This window comes from Alexandromys fortis, unplaced genomic scaffold (genome assembly GCF_014885135.2).
Source record: "Alexandromys fortis isolate MF-2015 unplaced genomic scaffold, M_Fortis_MF-2015_v1.1 scaffold_57, whole genome shotgun sequence".
Lineage (NCBI taxonomy): Eukaryota > Metazoa > Chordata > Mammalia > Rodentia > Cricetidae > Alexandromys > Alexandromys fortis.
Window position 1 is genome coordinate 9,370,321 of NW_026067941.1, and position 12,055 is coordinate 9,382,375.

Below are 12,055 nucleotides of genomic sequence, written 5' to 3' on the forward strand. Positions count from 1 at the left end.
CCCAGGGTCATAGCCTCTGACACATTCATAGCTGTTTACCATTCTCTCCGCTCTATCTAGTAGAGCATGTGGATCCCTAGGGTGAACCCTCTCAGAGAAGCTTGTGGAACACAGTGTGTGTTAAGAGAACTTGGGGCCCAGGATCTAGAGGGAGACTGGAAGGGCAGGATATGTTTGGAGACCTTCTTTTGCTAGCTCTCTATAACAGAGTTGGGTTTTCTTTCTTTTAAAATATTTTCTACTTTGACACCAATTTAATAAATATAAACTAACATTGTTTCACTTCTCACAATGTATAGTAAAATATTTTAATGCATTATAGAAATGAACACAGGGATTTTATGTTTGGTAGGAGTGTTGTAATGTACAATAGTGTTCCCTCTCTATATATCAAATAATTCATTTTTTACATTATATGTATACATTATATTTTCTTATCATAAAAATAAATGTTATCATTACTTTTATGAGCTTTCAACTATCTATCAGTATTCATAATTTTGAATAAGGATTATTTAAGGAGTTATCAAATTTCCCATTTATTCACCTTAGTAAATCTAAATTTAAATACTAAAACATTTAAGTTCTAAAAACTTCTTTACGCTCTAGTTTTACCTTTATTGTGGAAGTCAGTTAACTGCTGTGATCCATGTTATTCTGTAAGGCTTAGGACCTAGATGGGCAAAATGGAGACTGGGACCACTTACTTCTGCTCTCCAAAGAGCACAGCTCATGGAAGAAGTCATGCCTTCACCTTCTTGGTCCACCCTGGGCTCTCCTTTGCCTCAGTTGGAGCTTTAGTACCAGGATTTGGTGTTTGTTGTTTGGAGATCATTTGGAATGTCAAATCCATAGCAACACTTTTTTTTTTCTGCGATGCTAGAGACTGGAACACTTTGTAGCCCATAATAAACTGGTATTTTGAAGATGGTTTATCAGCCGCACTCATTAATCTTAAAGTTCCTATTTGTGCTGTAGATTCAGGAACTGAGGCTCAGATAGGGACAGTGCTTGTCTACGCTTTCACAGAGAGCTTGTGTCAGTGCTGGAGCCCTTACTGTTCCCCGACTCTTGGTCTAGCTCTGTTTTCCTGATGCCTTGCCAGTCTCCTCAAGTACCAGCCTCACCTTCATTCTGCAAATCACATCCCTCTCTCTATGACCTTTACTTTCTCAGCTTTCTTTTTCATTTTTGTTTGTACTTGTTTGTTTCTTTAGGTCACGTCTCAGGGATCTGGAATCCCAAAGGGTAATATCTGATATACTGTAGAAGGAGCAGCGGGTTGCGTTCCTGCTACCCGGCTCCCGGCCGCCTGGCTAGCTTATGCCCAGAAATAATAACACAGAAACTGTATTCTTTTAAACACTGCCTGGCCCATTATATCTAGCCTCTTTTTGGCTAACTCTCACATTTTGACGAACCCATTTCTAATAATCTGTGTAGCACCATGAGGTGGTGACTTACCAGGAAGATTTTAGCCTACGTCCATCTTGGGTCAGAGCTTCATCGCATCTAACCCACTTCCCTTCTTCCCAGCATTCTGTTCTGTCTATTCCACCCACCTAAGGGCTGGCCTATCAAATGGGCCAAGGCAGTTTCTTTATTAACCAATGAAATCAACAGATTGATTCCCACATCAATATTCCACTAAACATTTTCCTACTTACCAAATTACACCAACCTACTTTCATAATCTACTCTCTCTATCATTCTCTTTCTCTTACCCAAAGCTTCAAATCATTTCATGCTATTCACATGTGGATGCTACTATTCAAAGGAAGGCTGGCTCTGATGGTATTACTGGGAGCTACATGGAGCCAGGTATCATTTTCTGTGTTCTGGAGATGGTAACATCAATTCTTTTTAAAATAAAAGGGCACTTTTTTATGGTGGTATTTTTAGCTATAGGATGAGTGTCTATCATACTAGTCCCTTTAAAATAGATGTCATTTTTCTATAATCATGCTAACAATATTATATCCACACACACACACACATATATATATATATATATAATTTTAACACCTACTGCATAATGATAATTAATTGTATCCTTACTTTATAGGTGACAAAGCTGGTATCATGATTCACCCAAGACATCACTAGCTGGTAAACAATACAGATGAAACAGTTCCAGTTTCTTTTGGACTCTAGTTTTGTTCTCTTGACATCTTCGTGGGTTGATGTGAGATTCCTCTCTGTATGCTGTGAATACTGGCTAATAAAGAAGCTTCTTTGGGTCTGTTACAGCACAGAATATGACAAGATGGAAATTCCAAACAAAGGAGAAGAGAATAGGCAGAGTCAATGAGACACTATGTAGCTGCTGAGGGAGAAAGAAGTCTGTGTGCTAGTGCCAATAAACCACGAGCCTCATGGGAAAATATAAAATAATAGGAATGGGTTAATTAAAGTTATAAGTGCTAGCTAATAAGAAGCATGAGCTAATAGGCCGAGTAATGTTGTAATAATACAGTTTCTGTGTGATTAGTTCAGGTCTGGGTAGCTGGAAAACAAACGAGCAGCCTCCATCAACAGTAGGTTATTTTGCATACACAAAAACTTATACTAGGATTATCCTGTGAAATGATTAAGCACTTTAATAGTTTCAAACATGTGAAGTACCAATTTATATTTCAAATTTAATGATGTTTTATGATTTAGAATTAAGTTCAAGTTTCTTCCATGATCCCAATTTGCATGATTTAATGACAAAAAGATAGTCAAGATGTGAAACCAATCTAATGAACACTATTGCATAAATAGACAAAGGGCAACATAAGTTTGCAGCGGAATATTATTCAACTGTATATCTCCAACAATTGCTAGAGAAGATTGGAGAATATTCTAATAGGCTAGATACAGAATGACAGATAACCCTCTGATATATGGAATTTGAAATATAAACCCAGAGAAGCAGAGTAAAACGGTGGTTGTCAGGAGATGGAAAATAGGGAGATATTTAGCAAGGGCTATAAAGTTTAAGTTAGACAGACTGGTTAGGTTCTGCAGGTCTAACTGATATACAGCATGAGGTCCACAGTTAGTTCTCTGCGACACACTTGAGATATGCTAGGGGAATAGAGCTTGTTTTTCTTGGTACTAGGGAGAGGGACGGGGGATACACAGGAAAACATGTGAAACAATGTTAATTCACTTTATTATGCCAGTCATTTCATGAATTACATAAATAAAATATAAATGTAAAGTTTTTAATTTGCCAATTATATCTCAGTTAAATTGTATTCTTTCCCATGCACCTTTTGAGATTTGACTTCCTTACCCTTCTTTGGGTGATTTAATTTGTGACAGGTGTAAGGCTGTTTTGTGTATTAGCAAAAATACAAATCTGGAGGCAAATCTTGGTTCTTGAATTGAATCCTATGTAATTACATCTTTTGTATTTTGCATTTTCAGAATTGTAGCTGATGTGTGTGTATGTGTGTACGGCATGTGTGTGAGTGTGTATGTGACCTTTCTTTCAGCTATGTGCTGTGCTTTGACGTGGAATAAATTTAGAGTAGATGTTTGAATTGATAGAATGTAATACATGAGCATGACTAAACAGCTCAAACAATACAGAGAGAAAATGTACATTCATCATCATTAGCTTCCATCTTACATACAATCAATCACATTTTTCACACTTTTTAATTTTCTTGTGATTACTTCCACTACCTAGATGATAATAATCAATATCTGCTATCTGATTGATTAGCATAGAGATCAGGGTTGTTTTCTTCCTAAAACACAAAGCAGTCTCACATCTGTCATAGTCTAAATAATTGAGTCCCCACTTTTGAATTCTATTCCTTAGGCGGTATTATCTCACGTCACCCTAAATTTATTTCTTTCTGTTAAATCTGATTAGCTACATTTTGTTACAGAATTAACTACTCATTGCACTTTGACAAAAAAAAAATCTAGGTTCATTCTGTCAATGTCCTAAGACCTTGAGTGAGAGCAAATTAAAAAAGGTAATGGATGAATTTGTTTAATGGAGAATATTTCAGGCAGGGTAGCTTTCAGGCTGTGGCATTGTTGCTTCTTTTACATTGAGAGAGAAAGAGAGGAGAGGAGAGGAGAGGAGAGAGAGAGAGAGAGAGAGAGAGAGAGAGAGAGAGAGAGAGAGAGAGAAGAGAGAGAGAAGAGAGAGAAACAGGAATAAAACATTCAGTTTGGTGAGGAAAGGAAGGAAGGTTTGAGTGACTTTAAAATTAAAGATACGGTAGGTATGGAGAAAGCAGCTGTAGCAGTTGAAGAAATTAGCACTATTAGCAAAGAAATTTAGTGCCCAAATCATACATAAACAAACAAGAGGTGAAAACTATAGACTCATGTAAATATAAAAGATGTTAGAGATATGGTCAAGGTGTTAGAATAGAATGCAACACTGAATGAAGATGGTAATATACTGTAATCAAGTTGTTTATTATAAGAATCTGGGGATTGCTTAACCTTCCTAAGCACTGTGAGGATTGGATATGGAGCCCCTCCCTCCTGTCTCTGTTCTTACGTGAGGTTGATGTATTAAAGACATGTTCCTAAGTGCAATGTGAGGGGTAAGGTGTTTAGATAGTTCCTGGGACACGAGGACTCTTGCGTTTATCCATGTTGGAGTTATAATTTGACAGCTTTATTGGAAGGGTTCTGGTAACTTTTGGAGGTGGGGTTTAGTTGAAGTACATTAGTGATAATGTGTGCTTGGTGATTATATCTTGGCCCAGGCCCTCACTCACTTTTCCTCCAGTGCTCACAAGGTAAGCAGCTTCCCTCCACTGTACCTTTCCGCCATGATGTTTCAGTTTTACCTTCAGCTCACAGCAGTGAACTCACTGACCATGGATTAAAACCTCCAAAAATAAATCTTTTCTTATTCAAAGTAATTATTTCAGGTGGTTCCAGTATTATAATAAAAGATTAACATAACTAATATTATCCCAGCAACACAGATAAAAATAAATCAAGACAAAAACCAAGAGAAATAGGAAGTATATGACAAGATCTGTTAAATAGAATAATATAATAATAAATTTCCTCAACGAAAAGTATAAGATTAATTGGGTTTCTTGGTGATTCTGACAAATATTGCTAAGATTTCTAAAATCCACTTAAGAAGTAAAAAGGGAAGGAAAACTTTTCCATTCATGCAATGAGGTCAATTTCACTCTTATAAAAAAAAATCAAAGACATTACAAAACAAAACTACATATCAACAATGCACATAAATACAGAGAGAAAAATAGTCAACAGAATACTAGAAAACTGAATTCAGCAACATGTATAAGGACCAGGTACCACACATAGCGAAACTTTTTCTGGTGATAAAAAGCTATTTCCATTGGAAAGTCTTTAAAGTTAGTATGCCACATTAATCGAACATAAGGCAAATGTCCTCATGATCATCTCAGTAGTTGAAAACACTTGGGCCTTTTGAATGGTCAGGATTTCTCACAGTTGTTGACACTGGCCTAGAGCTTCACTGTTTCCTTCTCTCTCTTCCCCTGGGGTCTTATTCTGTAGCATGCTGGTATTCATGAAGCCGTGAGATGAGCAGGTCTTAGCGATACTTGAGACCTTAGCCACAAAACAGGAGCCAGCATCTGATGAGATGCTCAGGGGCCATGGTAGTCAGGAAGGTATGGAGAGGGCAAAGGGCTTCTGTTCTATAGCTATTTGATTCCCTGCTACCCTTTGGCACATGTCAATATCAGTATGAAAGAATCTGGCTTTTTTGTGGATAACATTCTCTGCTTCAAATGGCAGGGTTGGCCTATCATATAGCTATGTGATATATGATATAGGTTGGTCTATCTATATCACCCTTTGATATAGACAGTATATGATTCCTGCACCTGGACAGAACAGGGAATCTCCTTTGCTATGAAATCCCTCTTCCACTGATGAAAAGGTCCTGCTTTGCCTGCTAAAGACCAGTGTAAGTCAAATGGTGGGAAGAAAAGTGGCACTCCTGAAGACATGGTAAAGAAGGGATGGAATGACTGCTTTTTTAATGAGTAGTATATTTATAAACCCTAAGCACCTTGGTTAGGTGCTCATAGGCCCTGCTTGAACCAACCCATTTCTGACTTCTTCTCCTCTAAGAAGCATGCATTTCCAGTTCCCTGTTTATTTGTCTTCTGTGGTTAGCTGCCAAAACTTAAAGATTGCAAGCCTGTCTTGAAACTTCCCTCGGGCATACTTTCTCTTTTTTTGTGAGTTTAAGGAACTGTCCTGAGTTTTCCTACTGGGTCACCCCTTTTTTTATGAATTACCCCCAAATCCTGCAATAGGTTGTGTCATATATTTGCACAGGATTTTAGAGTCTGATGCTTCACATCCAATTCCATTCCAAGCTTTGCTATCTACCAGTTAATACTTTAGCCTCAACATTTGATTTTTAAAGGGAGATAAAAGACAACTTCAAAGGTTTTTACAGTTTACAAATGATAGAGAGCAGAACCAAGAATAAGGTAATGACAGATTCCTTCTTCCCATCGTGACGTGGTGTGGACATAAAGACACGCGCTCCCGGTGTGCTGCATCCCAGACTTTCCACCTGGAGAGTTTATTTGAGTTTAGGGAATGTGTGAATTCCTTTAGTCAATGGCAGAGACAATGGGATGCAGAGGGAAAAGCAGGGCATCATTTCAACTTTTCCTTGATGGTCTTCTCAATCCATGGTATATATGTGTAAAGATTGGTGTAGATGCCGACATCCCCTCCCATGAAGTGTCCAACTTCAATTCCCTGGAGCTTGCCTTTACAAATGACAGTAGCTACAGCCACCTCCTGCCAGAGTGAGAGGGGAGGGAGGGAGAGAAAAAATTAAATTTAAAACAATGCTTGTTTTCATAGCTTTTTCTTTGTCTTTACGATAATTAACACTATCAATATGTTATTAACCAGGGATACATGATGCTCTTTAATAAATAAATATCCTTTGTAGGCAGACTGTGCTGGAAAGATGCAGGTATCATTGCAATAACGTTACCAAATTCTCACAAATTATTTGGAAATTAAGACGTATTGTGGTGAAATAGTCAATTGGACACTTACAAGTAAACAAAATCTAAACTTAGACAAAAAGATTACCCCAAAAATTCGGCTGAATACTTTCACGAATTTCACACATAAGGAGTTTCTGTGGCTGCTTCCTTGTTGAGTTTTCTGGCAGTCTTTGTCAGTCATCACCGGAGCCTCAAGATTCTGCCTTAAGTCAGGGTGCCTGCCTGAGGGAGAAAGAACACCTGGCTCAGTTCATGAGTTACATGTCCCTCATCCTCACCTCCTGTACGTCAGCGGGTATTATTTTGAGTATGCCTAAAGAGAAGAAGGACGGAGCAAAAGGAACAAAGCTGTGCTTTCATGAGAGTTAGCCCTGCCGATTAGCCTCACTTTACAGATGAAAGGTACACAGAGTAGCATTCTGCCAATGGGAAATTGTCCTTTGTGCTGTGGACAGCGGACGGGGTTCTTTCTATTCTGTATCTACAAGTGATCTGGTTCAGGCTCTTCACGATGTTTTTTATGTGTGAAATGAACACGGGGAACTAGAACCACTGTGTTCTTAGTCCTTAATGTAATCGTGCCTGTGACAATAAGGTCTCTGTGCCGTCAGTTGGCCCACGGGAAAGTCCTGCAGAGGCAATGAAGGGTCTATTGAAACCCCGACAATAGAGAAGTACTGGGCTTCTAGACAGGCTTTTTTTTTTCTTTTTCTAGACCACTCCTATAGCGTCACCATTGGCTCCGATCCATTTTCTACTCCATTTTATCTCATGGCTCCAAGGACATGTATGTTCCACAAGTGAAACCAAAGGCTTTACGTGCTGCTGAAGGTGCACTTACCAACGTTTTCTTGACTCCAGTCCAAGCCTGAAAGTGTACAGACAGTGCCCGGCCGGACATTGGTGGTGGCGATGGGAAGGACCTGGACTTTTTGGTTGAAGGTGGCAGGCTTAGCTAGTCTAATAAGCATGAGGTCATCCTGCGGGGCAGTGTGGCTGAAGTTCCAGTAGCGGATGATCTGGATGGGGTGAATTGTCTGCTCTGTCCCATCTCTGACTCTGCTCTTGAAATTTCCCAACATCACCCTCAGATTTCTGGAGGAAGAAGGGGTTGGAAGGAACCACCGTTACTATCACTACCACTACCATCTTGATCATACCGTCATCACTCACCATCATCGTTATTTTGGGTATGAGATTCTACTGTGTGCAAGATACTGTGACAAGTGCTGTATCTAGGTTACCTTTTACTCATGGTAAGTTAATTACCATTTTATAAATGAAGTTATGGGCACACATGGTAGCAATTTATGTGTGATCAGAGTAAACAGTGGAGTCCTTAAGTACTGTTTTTTTTTTTTTTTAAATATAGTGCCTTGGAAAGGAAAAATAATGGATATAAAAGTTTGTATTGAATCTGCTTCAGGCCTCATTTATCCAACTGAGTAATTTCCACCTTAGTGGACACAGGAGAATGAAATGACAGAATGTTGGGTAGCAAGCTCACCAACAACCTTCTTCCCCCCCCCCCCCTTTTGAAGATCTGGAAGGTGATGTGTCTTTAAACCAATGAGCTTTCTTCTCTGGTTTCTGGTCTATAGGAAATGTGGGAAAGTGGAGGGGGGTGTTGTTGAAGTGTTTGTCTTCCCAGATCCTCCCCAGGAGCAAGGGCACAGACTTTTTATGTCTTGGCAAAGGTTACTGTTCCTATCAGATAGCATCTTCCTGCAGGGACCCCTGTTATTCCGTTGAAACCATTCTTTCCTTTTAGGCAAAAAGATGGTCACTGTATTTCCTTAATACCTCTTCTGTGGGACATGAACCATCTCTTTACAATGAGTTTCTTTCTTTTTTTTTTTTTAATTTTCTCAATTTACTCAGTTTACAAATTTGAGTTACCCGCTGAACCCCTAATTGATTAAATGTAATTACTTCCAGTAAGAAATAGTAATGGGGCACCGGGGTGGGTGGGGAGAAACTACAGCACAAAGACGAACGAGTCTTTCAACAGCAACAGAGAGTCTACGTGGTGGTGACGTGTGTTCTACAGGAACTCCAGCAGGATCCTGCTAGAGCAAGTCCCACTACACGCTAGTAGCCCTGTTTCCTGATTGTGAAAACCCAAGGTACCTTCAGACTTTTCTATATCCTAGGGGAAAGTTGTCCCTACTTGAGACTCACTGATCTAGGATGGGTAGAAATCATTTGGGGAGGGGATGCTCAGTACTCACGGTAAATAGCAGTGAGATGGAGCCAGTACCCAGCTAGCCTTGATGAGGACACCCACACAGGGGTTGAAGTTAGACTTGAGGTAGGCTATATAAGGAGCATAGTCCTCTTTCTGCACAGTTGAGTGAGTGAAGAAAACTGTCCCTGAGAAAGCAATAACACGTAAGCATCAGAGTAAATGAGACTTTCACATCTTCCCAGCAGAAAAGGGATGCGCATAATTTTAAAGAAGTAGTCAATTGGCTGGAGAGTATTTTTCTAATAAAGATGTAAATTAAAGTGACATACTTAATGTAAGACATAGTGATGATGATATTGGTAATATTTTTTTCTACTAAAGGATATAATAAGAAAGATAAATTTATTACTTATAAATTCATATTATTTTCTGGGAAAGCAATTTAGAAATAAGGATTACAAATTGTAACTTGTTCATAATTTGTGACTTGAGAATTCAAACAATAGGAATTCATTTTAAAGACATAATCAGATGTAGGCAAAGATGCTTAATAAGCATACTCATCTTTAACAATACTTATAATAGTTGAACATTGGAAGGATAAATATCTAATATGTCTTGTTCAATATTGAGAAAAAGAAACATTTAAGCAAGTAGAACACATCAAAAATGATAGTAGTGACATTTGAATTAGAAATTATGTGTACTTATGCTACAATTCTATCCAGTGGTACACATACAATTTCAGTTGTCTAAAAACAAAACCAAAAAGAAGCAAATTAAATGCAGAAAATAACTTGAAGTAAATTCAGTATGAGTTGACTGAGAAGTGCGATTATTTTTCCTACCTGTAAAATTTCCAAATTTTATAACACAAACACATGTTTTTAATAAAATATTGTAAAAATTAGCAGTGGAGTATAAAAGAGAGGAAGGCTGACTCTGGTGCTCTTTTCTTGGCTCTTACTGGTACTTCTGCTGACCCTCCCACATCTGGGCCTATACCTCATCCAAACTTCAAAGCGAAGCGGATAGGTTATTGATAAGGGCAAGATATTTTGAGCTCTATATTAGGGGCTGGATTAATTAGCTTGCCCAGCCTCCACTCAGCCAGTATGTGACATGGTCATGGTAGTTAGGGGGTGGTGGGAAATTCTTCAAAGTTCATGAAAGCAGTACCAAGCCTTTTGTTCCTGCCTTTACATTCTCTGCACTCCAAAGTTATGGGGAAGAGAAGAGATCCCAAGTCAAACAGGATTCTCTGTTCCTGTGATCGTACCTTTTCCAGAGGGTAATGAGGCCCGTCGTTTACAATAACCCAGAGGAACACTCACTGTTGAGGACTTCCCAAGGCAGGTATGTCCCATAACCTATCCAAGAGCTTAACACTTGGGAGAGACTGCGCTAATCTTTGAGTAGAGTCTAAATGTGGAGACCCCAGTCTACTCAGAGTATTTCTTGATGCCCCTGTGTCAGTCACACATTCACATTGCCTCACCACGTTTGACATTAGCTCAGAGTCTAATGGGCAGAGTAGAAAGTCTTAAATACGTACCAGCTAGGATGGCCAAATAAAAAGCAAGTTTCATGATGGTTCAGCTCTTTCCTCCTGAGGCATAAAAAGATCAGCAGAGACTGGAGTTCCCTGCCCACTTGTCTCCTCGGGGATGTCTACCAGACCCAGCAGATATGGCTAGGTAGGGGCACTTGGTGGGATCAGGCAAGAGCTCTAGGCTGAAGAATCAGGAGACAATACTTCTATTGGGACTTTTCAGGAAAGGTTTAATAGACTTCTGAGTCCACGTCCCCTCTCTGCTACTCTTCTGAGAGCTCCTCAGACTATAGTTAGTTCAGCTGTCTGTTACGAGGAGCTTCAGGCTCAAGACTTATCTTTCTTACAGAGGTTCCGAGGACAGAGCTGTGAGGAACAGGATTCTCTACCTTTGCTCGGGGAGAGCATGTCCCGAATGATTTGGCCCTCAAATGGTCACTTAATGCTTCCCTCAGCCCCTCCCATCTTTGTTACATCTGGTCACTGTTTCATCACTCAGCCATCAGCAGCAGCTGAGTCTCATACAATCCTCTAAATTTGTATCTCTAAACCCATAGATTCATGCATATCTGAGACCTCATTAGAGAAGTTTCTTTGTGAAGTGGGTGGTGGTTGACAAAGAAACTCCCAACTGTCAAAGTGGAGAAAAGAAGTGTCTGTTGAGTGCTCAGCCACAGATGGGCCATCTATATCACATTACCTCCTCTATGAGGCTCAAGAATCATTGCAGAACCAGGGAAATATTATAAGAGTCAGAGGCAAGGGAGGACCAGGCTGAAACAAAGTCTTTTGGACATGATAAGATCACTGTACTCAAGAACTCAATGGCTACGTTGCCTGAAGATCTTTTCAAGATCAATAAAGTTTTGTTTTAAAACTATAATCTGTATTAGTTACCTGAAAAGCAAGTTTCACAAAATTTAAAAACAAATAGATTATTTATTATTATATTATTGTGGTGTGTGTATGTGTATGTGTATGATATATGCACGTATGCACATATGTGGTGTGGGTGTGCTCATCTGTGCCTGTGCATGTATAGGGCAGAGGTGAGCACTAAGCGCCTTCTTTATTGGTCTCCTTATTTATTGAGACAGACCCTTTCATTACACCTGTATCCCACTGATTAGCTAGACTGGCTGGCCTGCAAACCCCTGGGGTCCTCTCTTTCTGGGATGAGAGGCTCACACTACAAATCACACCCTTTTATGTGGGCGCTAAGGATCTGGGTTCAGGTCCTCATGCCTGCACAGCAAGCACTTTCCCTGTGAACATACTCCCCTCCCCAAAGTAAGTATTTTAAAT

General features: G+C 39.4%; 1 protein-coding gene across 1 annotated transcript in view; it reads right to left on the bottom strand.

Annotated features, from left to right (window-relative positions):
* Positions 1 to 6,126: 6,126 nt before the first annotated feature.
* The window catches only part of Prss37 (serine protease 37), a 6,087-nt gene continuing 158 nt past the window's right edge, over positions 6,127 to 12,055 (bottom strand). Inside the window, exons 2-5 of the mRNA XM_050147999.1 lie at positions 9,242 to 9,383; positions 7,852 to 8,105; positions 7,096 to 7,232; positions 6,127 to 6,792 (exon numbers count right to left, since the gene is read on the bottom strand). Of these exons, the coding sequence (XP_050003956.1) occupies positions 6,646 to 6,792; positions 7,096 to 7,232; positions 7,852 to 8,105; positions 9,242 to 9,383 (680 nt within the window). The 3' untranslated portion in view covers positions 6,127 to 6,645. The remainder of the gene's footprint in view (positions 6,793 to 7,095; positions 7,233 to 7,851; positions 8,106 to 9,241; positions 9,384 to 12,055) is intronic.